The sequence below is a fragment of the Balaenoptera acutorostrata genome, chromosome 4 (genome assembly GCF_949987535.1).
Source record: "Balaenoptera acutorostrata chromosome 4, mBalAcu1.1, whole genome shotgun sequence".
NCBI classification, from domain to species: domain Eukaryota; kingdom Metazoa; phylum Chordata; class Mammalia; order Artiodactyla; family Balaenopteridae; genus Balaenoptera; species Balaenoptera acutorostrata.
The window spans coordinates 32,045,905-32,059,756 of record NC_080067.1 but is presented as its reverse complement, the minus strand read 5'-3'; the positions used below and the strand labels follow the sequence as shown (position 1 = coordinate 32,059,756).

At 36.8% G+C, this 13,852-nt stretch overlaps 1 protein-coding gene across 6 annotated transcripts in view; it reads left to right on the top strand.

Annotated features, from left to right (window-relative positions):
* The window catches only part of LOC102999026 (phospholipid scramblase 2), a 32,084-nt gene that overhangs the window by 2,348 nt on the left and 15,884 nt on the right, over positions 1-13,852 (top strand). For 2 of the 6 annotated variants that reach the window (XM_007188101.3, XM_007188099.3), the window contains exons 2-4: positions 4,471-4,496; positions 7,373-7,453; positions 12,115-12,317. In XM_007188101.3, the coding sequence (XP_007188163.2) occupies positions 4,484-4,496; positions 7,373-7,453; positions 12,115-12,317 (297 nt within the window). In that variant the 5' untranslated portion in view covers positions 4,471-4,483. The remainder of the gene's footprint in view (positions 1-4,470; positions 4,497-7,372; positions 7,454-12,114; positions 12,318-13,852) is intronic. The other 4 variants (XM_007188100.3, XM_057545877.1, XM_057545878.1 and 1 more) reach the window with 4 other exon arrangements.

Sequence of the window (13,852 nt, the reverse complement as noted above, 5' to 3'; positions counted from 1 at the left end):
CAATATTCCTTGGAAAGAGGCACAAACTTTATAGTGAGTCACTATTTACAGACATACTTATATATGTATATGTGCATTTATATATGTGTACATGAGTGTGTATACTCTATTGCATTTTCTTTAATAGTGCTAAATTTTAAAAAACCAAAGCATTGCAGTTAAGCAGTGCTAACTATTGTGCTTTACATTTCAAATTTTGAAAATACTAAGTACTTACAAAAAACTCTTGCCTGGCCTAGTAAAAAACAAATAGCCAGGAGTAAATTTGAAATTCCTGCTCTCTGCCTTACATAAGAAAGACACCATAAAGATAGTCTCTTAACAAATTTCACTGAAAATTGGTGATTTGGGATAATGTCTTTTTTTTTTTTTTTTTTCCAGTGAATCAAGGACATGACTGCAAAGGAAATGAATCGTGAATCATTCATATGAGCTAGTTAGTGAGCTGTATAACATTAAGTAACCATTAACCTCTCTGGCCTTAGTTTCCTCATTTTTAAGGAGGAAAGGAAACAACACAAATTTGTGAGGGAGCTCTGAGTTGTCAGGAAAGGCTTTTCAGGAGTAATAAAGCAACCAAACTAGGATAGCTGACATAAAGATTAGTTTATGTGTCTTTGGTCTCTTTGGTTTAGTTGCTAGTTTTGTACAACACTTGACCACCTCTCTCTCAGTTGGTCCCAGTTGATGAAATGTCTACGTTGTTCTTCAAGGTTTACTATGAAATGCTATCCCAATGTGGTTCTGAGCATATTCGTTTTGATTTCTTGAATCTAAAATACAGAAGTGGTATTTTATAGGCAGAGTCTCTCTTATCAGGTTCGTTGCACTGATGATGGCCTCAGCCACCCACTTCCGTTCCCTGTCTTGGACATACGTGTACTGGTATACTCAAATCCTCACCAACATCTTGGCCACCTATTTGTGTGAACCCATCTGTTTTTGCTCTGCTTGTCTTTTACCAAAACCACGGTTCAACAGATGAAGTGCTTTTGACCTTAGGTGTTAACCTTTCTAAATGCATAAAATTTACATACCAATGTAAGCTGAACAACATGGAAATTGCTTGATTTGTGACTTAACCTCAGCAAGGGTTGGGTTCTCAGCTAGTTCTGTCTAATTCCTCCCCTCCCCCAGTCTAGTATCTCATTTTCATTTATTCATAGGAAGTTAGGGATATAGAATTCTGGGATTGTGTTTAGAGCAGTAATGTTTTGTTAAAATAATTAAGGACATGTATCTCCATCTTGGGACTCTGAGAAAAATGTTAACTGGCTTGGTTTTTGGCAATTAAGAAGTAAAATTGGATAAGTAATCCAAATCTAGTTTATGCCTAGTTCATAGGCTTAGTAGTTTCAGGATCTTTCAGAATTAGGGATGTTTCCCCTTTGGGTTGCACTTTAATTTTTTTGACGAAATAAGATAGAAATTTCAGGACCCCAAGAGATGGGTCAAAGGGTTTCCTGTAATATGAATTGTGGAGCCATAACTGGATATCATGTGCACTATTTCTCCTTCTCCCGGGTGGTAGAGGTTTATGATTATCTAGTATCCCATAGCACCAATAGAATAGGTCTTAATGGTGTCTGATAGAATATATTTAACAGATATATGCTTACATGTATATAGTATATGATGCCTTAATTTCCTCAGAAGCTCTCATTTAACAAGTTAGGATAAGTGTGTAGTAATCAGATTATAATTTGGAATTCTGTATTTGTCCTGAAGTAATTATGATTCCAGTGGTACAGTGTATAATATTGCTTCATTAGAGATCTTCTTCTTTTAGTACAGCATAAATATGATTTTCTTGCAAGTCTTTCTGTGCTTTGTTTCTTACTAGGAGTAGTGGAAGACATTATTTAAAAGTTATCATATTAAATTAATTAACTAATAAATTAATTCATCCAGGACACACAGCCCGATCATTCCCAAAACTGAGTGATGTTATGTCTTGTAATAGAGCCATTAAGTTTGAGAAAACCAAAACATCCTTAAAACAGCAAAGGGGAGCGGACAGGGATGAACACGGGGGATGTCTTTAGTCCACAAGTGCGTTATTCTACCTGGCACACATACAGGTTCAACTGTCACTTCACATTTTGCACCGGAGCTTATGACGTAACCTTTTTCATGCTTGAGATATTAGGAACTTGTGAAAATTCTAAAACCTACAGGAAAATGAGGACCCAGATTATATTCTGCAGTAGTTTTGCCAACAGGTACTCATCCTCACAAAGCTATAGTTTAAGACTCAAAATAACGTGACCAAGTAGGAAGGAAAGAGTAAATATGAACAAATGAGCTCTGTTTTGAGTCTGTTTCATTTCCTTTCCTTCGATTTCTGTGCAAGGAGAGAATTGTCTCTGGCTTCATGAAAAGTAAATACTCTTATATTCGTAGTTGGTACTCATTCTGCAAGGACTTGGGAACTTATTGCTCGATTGCTTAAGAACCTCCCCCTGTTCCTAATGTGATGCATAGCATCCGTGTATGAATTCCCTCTCTTCATAGCACATTTTTAATTTCTGACTGGCACTGAATTTCCCAGGCTCAAACAACTAAATGCTAAGAAGAAATATATTTTAAATTAAAACTAAATTTTTTTTCCATCTCAGATGTATAGACTTGCCCTCCAGAAACTATGGAATTTTTTTGCCAATTCAGTGATTTGTTCACGAAAATAAATTGTTTAATTCTAAAAATTAGACCTCCAGGTATTATTTAGGATTTTTCCTTGAACTGAGTGCCCTTCTGACATTTTAGGCAAGGCAGGAATGACTGAAACAGTAGTCCCTTAAAATTGCTAAGTTGGTTGAAGGGCCATATAACATTTTTTAGAAAAACTAATCATATTATGAAGTGATCCCATGAGAAACAGTAGTTAAGTAAAAACTTGAGCTGTTTAGTCCAGTTTGTTAACTAAGGGATACTACCCATTTCTACTCCAGAAATGGAGTCGTTTTTAAATGTTTTATGTATGTTAGGGTACTGAAGAGAATGGGTATGAATTTTAATATACAGTCTGATCACAGAACTGCGTGTTGACAAAAGTAATCATGGCCTATTGTATATAAGAATTTAGTCTCCTTTCTTAGTTGTCCTTCATATGATAGAACATAAAACACAATAATGGCCTTTGAAAACTTTTGGTATGCTTTTGTTGCATGTGTTTACTAGCTTATTGTTCACCTTCTTGAATAATTGCAGAAAAACATAAATTTTAATCTTTTTGTTCTTTTGTCCTGAGCAGGTCCATAGCACTTGGTTTCTGACCAGTTAATGCTAACAGGGGGTAGTATTGTACTACAAAAATCCAGGAAGTCAAATCTGTAACAAAAAACATATTTTTAAATTTATTCCAGGGCCAAGAAAACCCATTACTGAACTCCTTGAGTATATATAATTAAGAGGTGACTGTAATTGGAATAGTCTTAAAAGTTTTACTATATTATTAAATTTTATGCTTATACCAGGCAATGATAAATTGATAACTTAGAAAAGGAGAAGAGGGATATGGTTTCTTCTTGGGAACACCAGATTTTAGTTAAGGATATGGAAGGATCCGTTGACTTTTATTTACCATTTAGGATAACACAGTAGAAGGAGCTAGTAAAGGGGCAGCAAAAACTGGAGAGGGCCTGGGAAGGGCAGAGCCAATTCATATTAGTGTGTGGGTCCCAGATAAAACAACTGAGTAGCAAGTTTTTGCCTAATGGGTTAATTGTAATTAACAGGCAGATAGGGGTTGGGATTTAAAGTGGAGAGATAGGAAAAGTAGTGACTGGATAATTGTGGGAAAGACTAGGATGGGATCAAGGCAGTAGAAGGCAGAAGTATTGAGTATAATGTTTTTTATCATTATTTTTCTGTAGAAATAAGCAAGACAAAGTTTCAGTTGGATTATCATGGTGTTACAGCTACTATAACCCCTGAGTATATGTTTTTAGGCTAAAATCATGTATTGATACACAAACAAGGGGTCAGGCCTTCTCAAATTTGTTGTTGAAGCTGGGCAGAACATGTCCTCAAGACCTGGAGTTTCCAGAGATATTTACAGCAGTGTGACCTGATAGCTAACCTTTTTCCTTCTCCTGCTGGACCACGGCTGCAGCCCAGCCCTGCAGCTGGATGCTGGATTTCATGCTCCCTGTAGATTGTGTAGGTTGGAAGGCTCCAGTTTTTAACTGGAGGGCCTTGGGCTCACAGTGTTTCTGTCTTTCTCCCTCATTGAATCCTCTCTTCCCAAGATTTTTAGAAATTGTTCACCATCCTGGACTGACCTACAACTTGTAAAATCCTACTCAGAAACATAGCAGCAGGGAATACGGTCAAGACTGAAGGGTTTAAATGACCAGATTCTGGAAGACTAGATGAATAGAGGAATATCTCATGTGTATATAGTTTCATAGTATCTTGTTTCAACTGTCATATTTGAATTATATATTTATATCAGGTCTTCTTTTTCAGAACTGTTTAAATCATGGACAAACAAAGTAAGTAATTTAAGTGTTTACTTTCCACCTATAATGTTAAATCTCTTGTTAATGTGTTATTTGTCATAATGTTCTATTCAGTTTCTGAAAGGATATAATTTGCTTTGTGTTGTTTATGTTCCAGAATCCTAAGTCTGGGCCAGTGTTTTGGCTATAGAGAAGATGTACACAAATATCCATGACCACTAATTTTTCCTTTAAAAATAAAAGAGCCTTAGATAAACCTAAGAAATTTTAGGCTTACTGGGAAATATGTTGTATAATTTATATAACATTTCATCTGAATCAAGTTTCCCTTTTCTATATGCATTTTATATACAAAAAGACTGTTCCAATCATATTGTTTAACAATGACTTTAATATGCCAGGACATTGTAATAAAATGCTCAGATACATCCCCAATATATATCTCATAAAATACACATGTGAATAGGTTTAAATAAATACAAATCTTTATTTTATGGCTTTTTTTTTTCAAGAAAATTCTAAATAAGATGAGTATTAACCAAACATGTAATAAAAGCCTTTGTCTTTTAAAAAATCCAAGTTTCTGAGGAGAAAAAAAAAAATCCTATGGGAAAAATAGGGAAAACAAAATCCTGTTTTCTGAAGGATCTCTATTCTCTATGTTTGTTTAGATAGCCAAAGAGATGTTTATCTCTACCACAATGCCAGCCTTGTTACATATACTAGATACTCTTTAGGACCAGAAACCTTGACTTTCATTCACGAAGTTTCATGATTTTTCTTAATGCTTGCTATACTAATTTAATTTTATTAACAATACTTACTTTACTTTTTAAATGTAAATTTATATAGTATTAAGCTATTTTCTTTGCTACAAAAATAGGATGCTTCAGATCACTTAAAAAAAATCATTGGGTCCTGGTGACAATTACCTTTTAACTCTTCAGCTTCCTATATACAAATGCATGTGTTTGTATGTATATGTGTGCATAAATAGAAATAGAATGTATGTATGTATATAAATATATATAGAGAGAGAAATAACAATAACTTGTTGACAATATGAAAGTCCTATGATTTTTGTAAGTTATTCTAAGTTGCATTTCACAAATGCAGAAATCCATCCATAATTCATATGCTCTCTGATCTATGTGAGCACTTGCCCATGCATTTATTTTCTCTTTGTATAAATTCCCCTGGAATTCCCGAAACCAGGATCATTGCTCTGGTACCAAAACCCCAGGGATTATGAGCTCCTAATTTCTTGAATCTGTCAACTCCTTGATATGTGTGTGTATTTATTTACTATTGTTTAAACAGTGATACCTGTTAAGAGGTGCCAAAATGTGACATATCATTTAAGGATGGGTCTTTAAGTCACACTTGCAGTGTGTTTCCTTGGGATCTGTTGAGTCTGATCCTGTTGCTTCCAACTCAGGTTGGGAGTGGGGGCCGTGGATATAGAGCCTCAAGAGCTAGAGAACTAGGAGCTCGGCCACTCAACTGAAGGGATGGTTGGGATGGAATGACTTGTGATATTGCAGAGATGTGTGACAATTCGGGGTATGCTGTGGTGTCTGTACGGGGAAAAGCCCTGACTCAAGTAGAGGGTTCTCTGTTGCCTGAATTTGCAGTGTCCATGGACTCCATTCTGCTGAAGTTATTATGAAGCCAATAATGGAGAAGAAAGGGGGTGGAGGTGGGCACAACCCAGCCTTCCTGCTGAGATCATATGACTTGAGTTGTCTTTCAAGACCCATGATACATACAGGAAATGTGTCAGATTGAAAGTTTGGTCAACTTTTTCTTCTACACTGTTGCCATGTCCCCATTATTCAAAAATAAACTATTTTGAATTTACAGTTAATAAGCCATAGGGAAGAGAGGAGAATATGGTGTAAGTGTAGTGTCCACTAGACCATAAATTCCATGAAGGCAGAGCCAGTGTAGCCAGAGAGCCTAACTGAGGCGTGACACAGGAGATGCTAGTACTAAATATTTACTTTCTGGCCAGGGTGGTTGCTAAAGGAATGATTAGAGAAACACGAATATGAAGAACTAGGAAACTGAACCATTTATACATACATATTAAAGATTATTCAAACTACATTGATTAGCAGATAACAAAAGTTAATATGTTTATTTATTGTAACTAAGTCAGTTATGATTTTTGTAGTTCAAAATCAGTCAAATACTGGGAATTTCCTATAGTTCAAACTTAATGGGGTAGTTCCAGAATAAGCATAAAAAGGATATTTAAACACTGAATTGCATGTATTATTTTAAATATTTAAAACATAATTCTTATAGCAACAATTATAGATATCTTTAAAATCACCCATTATCCTTCCATTACCAAACCCACATCCAACTAGGTTGATTTATCTCCTTCTTCACAGTCTATGTAGTTTTTTGTTTTTTTTTTAAACATCTTCATTGGAGTATAATTGCTTTACAATGGTGTGTTAGTTTCTGCTTTATAACAAATTGAATCAGTTATACATATACATATGTCCCCATATCTCTTCCCTCTTGAGTCTCCCTCTCTCCCACCCTCCCTATCCCTGAGAAGACCATAATTCAAAAAGAGTCTATGTAGTTTTGAAACAATCTATTTTTCCTAGTAACAACAAAATCAGTGTATGGGAGAGAACACTCATCAGGCATATTCGAAAACTAGAAACTCAGCCCCAGTAATTAGCTGCCTATTTTATCAGAAGGGAATTTGTTTGAAACAGGATTCTACTGTAGATTAACTCTGATAACAGGCATAGCTTTTGTTAAGTGAAGAATTCACTGTTTCAATACAACACAGGAGCATATAAATGAAATTATCTAAGAACAATGCATTTTTTTTCTGATATATATTTTTTTAAGAAGATATATGTTTACCTTTCCTTGAATTGCAGATGTGCAAATGAATGATCCTCACCCAGGAACACAGTTGCCAGGTGGGTATCCCCCTGAATATCCTCCGGCAGCTTTCCCAGGTAAAACACTGGCTTAAAGAATAAAAAACCAAAATTTATCAGTTATTGATATTCTCCAAAGGGTGTGTGTGTGTGTGTGTGTGTGTGTGTGTGTGTGTGTGTGTCTGTGTCTGTCTGTCTCTGTGTGTATTTTAGTAGTGTCTTTTACTAAAAGTTCAATAATGAAATTTGCAGCCTAGTCCTGGATTTTTTTCTTTGACTATATGTTATCATAAATATCATTAAAATATTTTTTATTTATACAGAATAGCAAAAGTGTTGTGTTAATAAAAACAGTAATGAATTGACATTTAGCAAATAAGATATAAGGTTGCACATAAATTAAACCCCAAAATACACATATTAAGTAACAGATTTTATCGATTCTCCATTCATTCTGAAAATTATGGTCATGCTACATTTAGGAGATTTATCTCTGGGTGTTTTTGAGTCATTTATTGTCTGGGGTTAATTATGTTCAGTGATTGTCATGCAAAAGAGATGACTGCTTAAGCCTGGAAGCTTCAAGCAATAGAAACATAGCTACCTGGGATAATTCTCATTTTTATTTTGTAACATACAAAAATGTGAAAGCTTTGCTTTTATATACATGCTCAATCATGCCTTGCCTTTCTAAGAAAAGTAACTGAGTCATATCGCTACATACCAAGTAATATATTATTTCTTTTGAACCACTGCATAGAAGACTTCAGAGATTTTCATTTAGACAAATGCAGTTATCAACATTACCAGCACTTGGGCTTCCCTGGTGGCTCAGTGGTTAAGAATCCTCCTGCCAATTCAGGGGACACGGGTTCGAGCCCTGGTCCGGGAAGATCCCACATGCCGCGGAGCAACTAAGCCCGTGCCCCACAACTACTGCACCTGCGCTCTAGAACCCGTGAGCCACAACTACTGAGCCCGTGCGCCAAAACTACTGAAGCCCGCACGCCTAGAGCCCGTGCTCCACAACAAGAGAAGCCACCACAGTGAGAAGCCCGCGCACCGCAACGGAGAGTAGCCCCCGCTCTCCGCAACTAGAGAAAAGCCCGCGCGCAGCAACAAAGACCCAACGCAGCCAGAAATAAAATAAAATAAAATAAAAAATGTTACCAGAACTTTACCAAATGGCAGAGTTCATGATGCACCTACATTTGCAAGTAGGCAGGCTACCCACATCTTGAGAGACCATCCTGAGGACTGTGGATCAAAAGGAGTCTTGTTTGGCCAGAGGGTGTATGCATTTTTATTCTACTCTGAGCAAACAAATCTGTTTAGGAGGTGAATAGCTTGTTTAGTTGTCTAGCCAGAAACCTCTCAGTGGAGCCTGGATCTCATCCAGATGTTTGCATTTAAACGAATGCGAGGTAGAAAGACTCCCAAGGCTCTAAGATGATAGTTCTCAAAGGGGCCTATACTTAAGTATTACTTGTAAACTGCTGAAAACACTAGTACCAGGGCACTATCCCAGGAAAACTGAAACAGAAGCTCTGGTTGTGGGACCCCAGGATTGGTAATTTTTTAATTTCACAGGTGATTCTAATGTGCAGCCAGGGCTGAGAACTGCTGCTCTCAATTTTTAAATGGTTGGTGTTTGAAGAATTATTAGCAAGTCTATAGTATGCACCCAAGGCACTTGGAGGATATTTTAATCCACCCATGGCTAAATAATAGTAGGTGATACATAATTAAGTTATAATCGGACTTGAGAGTTTCTGAGAAAAATAGCTCAAATTTATTTCTCAAGTCGAAGGCCAATATAGCACAGGTTTTTTATGACAATGATGCTAACAATAGTGATAGATTAAAACTGAGAGTTTATTGTGCCTAATGTGAATTAACTCATTTAATTCTCAGACAATATTATGGGGTAAATACTATTAATTATCCCCATTATGCAAGTGGGAAAACCGGCATAGAGAGGCTGGATCAGGCTTCAAGTTCTGGCTTCTGTACTTAATAGTTGTGTTGTGGTTTTAAGCAAGTTTCTGTACCTCCAAGCCTCAGTTCTTATCTATAAAATGGGCATAATATTTTCTAATTCAGGCGTTTTGGAGATTAAATGAGAGTATGTGTAAAGCAACTAGCACAATGCTTTACAATTAATAAATGACAAATATTTGCTGACTATTATATTAATATATTAAATCAATTGGGCTTTAGGTAAATGAAATATTAACCTAAATTTCAGGTAATTCTATATGCTTAATCCATTGATTTGGGAAATAATTATCCTCTCCAAGAATCTCGTGAAGGTTTAATAATGCTAATAATGCAACCAATTAATTCACATCTCCTCCCCCTCACTGGCTTGCCTATGGTTTCATCTTTGCACTGTAGTCAATGATGTTTAAAAATAGTTATCTGTTAATATTACAGACAGTACCCAATGGGTACATCATTGGCTTCCTTTTGCTTTCAGGATAAAGACCAAAATGCTTAGTTTGGTCCACCAAACCCAAGGGGCTCCCCTGCCTTCTCCTTGTCTGTCTCTTACGACTGTCTCTCCTGTTCAGGTAGACTGGCCTTTTTGCAGATTTTTAAATGCCCTGTGTTTGTTACTATCCCAGGGCTTCTTTCTGAAATATTCATTCCCTGTCACCCACCTACTCAACTCCTTTGTATCCCTCAGATCTCAGCTGAGGGTGGTCCTCAGGGAGGCTGTCCCAACTCCCTCCCTCTGTCTCTCCCCATCTAAACACCTTCCTTTGGCACATAAAACCCTGGTCCCTCCCTTCAAAGCGCTTGTCTCTGATTTTAGTTAATCACTTACTGACACTGGTGTTGTAGATCCCTAGAATAAGGGTGAGTGTAAAATTCTCTCTCCCATTAGGCAATGAGGGCAGGGGTTGCATTTGCATTTCCCATTTTAAATCCCAGTGCTTGGTACTCCTAAAAACTTTGCAAGATATCACACAGATCATGGAACTCAGTCTTCTGTTTAAAATCCCTAAAGCCTGTCAGTCACACTTGGAATAAAATCCAAACTCCTTATTAAGGGGCTCCCAAGATGAACTGATCCTATTTCTTTACTGACAGCTGTTTCTGTTCTTCCTTTCCCTTATAATGTCCCTCTCTTTCTCAAACATGTCAGATTTATTCCTAAAGTCAGAGATTTTGTATTTGGTATTCCTGCCTCCTGGAATATTTCTTACCATATCTTCACACACACTTTTTCCCTTCTCAACTTTTAGGTGTCAACTGTAAATTTTATCTATCTAAAGTAACTGGTTGATACCTTGCCCTCTTCCCCATGTATTTTCTCCATCAGGTCAATCTGAAATCTTTTTTTAAGATTTATTTTCTGTCTCCTCTAAGCTCCCTGAGAGCAGGTTGTCTTGTTGATAGCTGTATCCTCTGATTCTAGACCCAATCACATTATAGATCGTCTGTAAATATTTATTCATTTAAGAGGGAATAAATTATAAAACTATATTTAAAAGACATTGCTATGAGGTTTAGTCTGTCTTCCGAGTCTTACTTTTTATTGGTGTATGTATTTTGTTGTCAGTATTCCACTTAAAAGTATTCACAATTTTCCTGCTCTAAGTTAAATTTTGCATAGCCTTAACTCTTAAAATGTTGTGGGACACAGTTCTTTGCAACTACATCCTCCATTCCTATGGAACAGCTACTCCGCAGACTATTCATTTAAGTTGTAAAGTTATGAAGCTTCATATTTGTGATCACAAATTCATGTGGAATAGAGTATATACTCATTTCTTCCTCTACTGTGCTTAATAAGTACTTGAGACAATTTTGCCTACTATAAGGTTTTACCTTCCTTGGTTCTCAAACTGTATTTTCCAGAGAGCTTAGGGTGCCAAACCGTGAAATTTACATTTGTAACCTAATATCATAACTTAACTTTTTTTTTTTTTTTTCATGTGGAGGGTTTTAGGAATGGAATACACCATGGGTTAAAACTTCAGGCAAATTGTTAACCCAGAGGAGTATCTGGGCAGTACTGGAAGGAATGACATACCCTTACCGCTGTACTAGGGTTTCTCAACAAAGGCACTACAATATTTCAGGATGGATAATTCTTTTTTTTTTCAGGGCACTGTTCTGGTCCTTGTAGGATATTTAGCAGCATTCCTGGCTTCTACCCACCAGATGCCAGTATCCCCCTCCCTTCAATTATGACAGCCAGAAGGGTCTCCAGACCTTGCCAAATATGCCATGAGGGGACAAAACCACTAGCAGTTCTATACAGATAAGAAATGTCACTTGTTGGAATTCTAGAATTATCATTTTTTTACAGGGTGGTTTGGTCCTAGAAATGCTGACTCAAAGCCTTTATTTTGGGCTTTCTACTCAATGCCATCCCTCTTTTCCAGGAAGCCATTCCAGAATTTTTATGTACCTGACCCTAGATCGTCGTTGACTTTCTTTCACTTCATTAGATTTCAAGCATATTTTCACCTGAGTTTTGAATGATAAGGGTAAGGCTGTGGGGCAACTCCAAACACAGCCTAAAACCCTCAAAATAGGAGTGGACCTGAAACCACAGGTATTTCATTGAAAGATCACTGAGAGAGAAAAACACAAACCTTAAGCTTCTTAGAAACAGGATTTCTAAGTAGAAATTGTAGTTTGTAGATAGCTGGGGTGATCCTAAAAGAGTTGAAGTTTGCATTTTTCTCTGCAGTTACAAATAGTTTCACATGTTCATATTTCAGGACCTCCAGGATATACTGGCTATCCTGGCACCCAGGCTGGTTATCCAGTCCCGCCAGCTGGCTATTCAGGTGCTGGCCCAGTCGGCTTTCCTGTCCCATACCAACCAGTGACTAGTCAGCCAGGCGTGCCTGCAGGGGTACCATGGATGCCAGCACCACCACCTCCATTAAACTGTCCACCCGGATTGGAATATTTGACTCAGGTAATTCAATGCATAAAAGACTCATTAAAAACAAAACTGTGCTTCCAGTTTACTTAGTGAGATTAACAATTGGCTAATTCACAAAAGCCTGAAATGGTAAAACAACATGTTTTGCTTACAGATCACTCTAATTCTTCTAGGTCAGGTTTACTTTTAAAGCAAAATGAAAATGTATTAGGAAATTGTATTTTCTATGATCTTGAATATAATCTGCAATGATAGCTAATAGCAAACCTTTATTAAGCTTCCAGGCTTTGTTCCTAAGTATAATTCATGTATTTACTCATTTAAATTCTTTTTAAAAAATTCTGTGATATACAAGTGCTATAATTATCACCATTTTACAGAAGAAGAAACTGAGGTCCAGAGAAGTTACATAATTCGCCTAACATCAAAATGCAGAGGAACTGGGAATGGCTTTTTACTTCTGGAACCTTAGTTCTGGATCCTGTGTCCTTTAATCCCAATACTGAATAATTTCCTAGGAGTTGGAAAGAACCATCAAACTCGATTTAGTGTTGATTTTCCATAAGTGGTACCAAGAAAGGAGTTATTGATTTGTGCATAATGTGACCTACCTTTCATTATAATTAAGAAAATTACATTTTTATGTTCCTTTTGTTCTTTGGAAGACCCAATTTTATTAATGCTACCAATAAGAAAAAATAAATTCCTGGATTTTAATGAACTACATGATAGCTTATCTCAGCAATGTGAGATTTAGTATTTGTCTGCCATTAGAAATCTGGTAGATTAGTTTTCAGTAAATGAATTGTCTCTCTTGCACTCTCTGCACTAATTTAATTTACCACAATGCACTTGGGCAGCCTATAATATAAGAATTTTGCACTGTTGGTGGGAATGTAAATTGATACAGCCACTATGGAGAACAGTATGGAGGTTCCTTAAAAAACTAAAAATAGAACTACCATACGACCCAGCAATCCCACTACTGGGCATATACCCTGAGAAAACCATAATTCAAAAAGAGTCATGTACCACAGTGTTCATTGCAGCTCTATTTACAATAGCCAGGACATGGAAGCAACCTAAGTGTCCATCGACAGATGAATGGATAAAAAAGATGTGGCACATATATACAATGGAATATTACTCAGCCATAAAAAGAAATGAAATTGAGTTATTTGTAGTGAGGTGGATGGACCTAGTCTGTCATTCAAAGTAAGTCAGAAAGAGAAAAACAAATAGCGTATGCTAACACATATATATGGAATCTAAAAAAAAAAAAAAAAATGGTTCTGACGAACCTAGGGGTAGGACAGGATAAAGACGCAGATGTAGAGAATGGACTTGAGGACACAGGGAGGGGGAAGGGTAAGCTGGGACGACGTGAGAGAGTGGTATGGACATATGTACACTACCAAATGTAAAATAGATAGCTAGTGGGAAGCAGCTGCATAGCACAGGGAGATCAGCTTGGTGCTTTGTGACCACCTAGAGGGGTGGGATAGGGAGTGTGAGAGGGAGACGCAAGAGGGAGGGGATATGGGGATATATGTATACATATGGCTGCT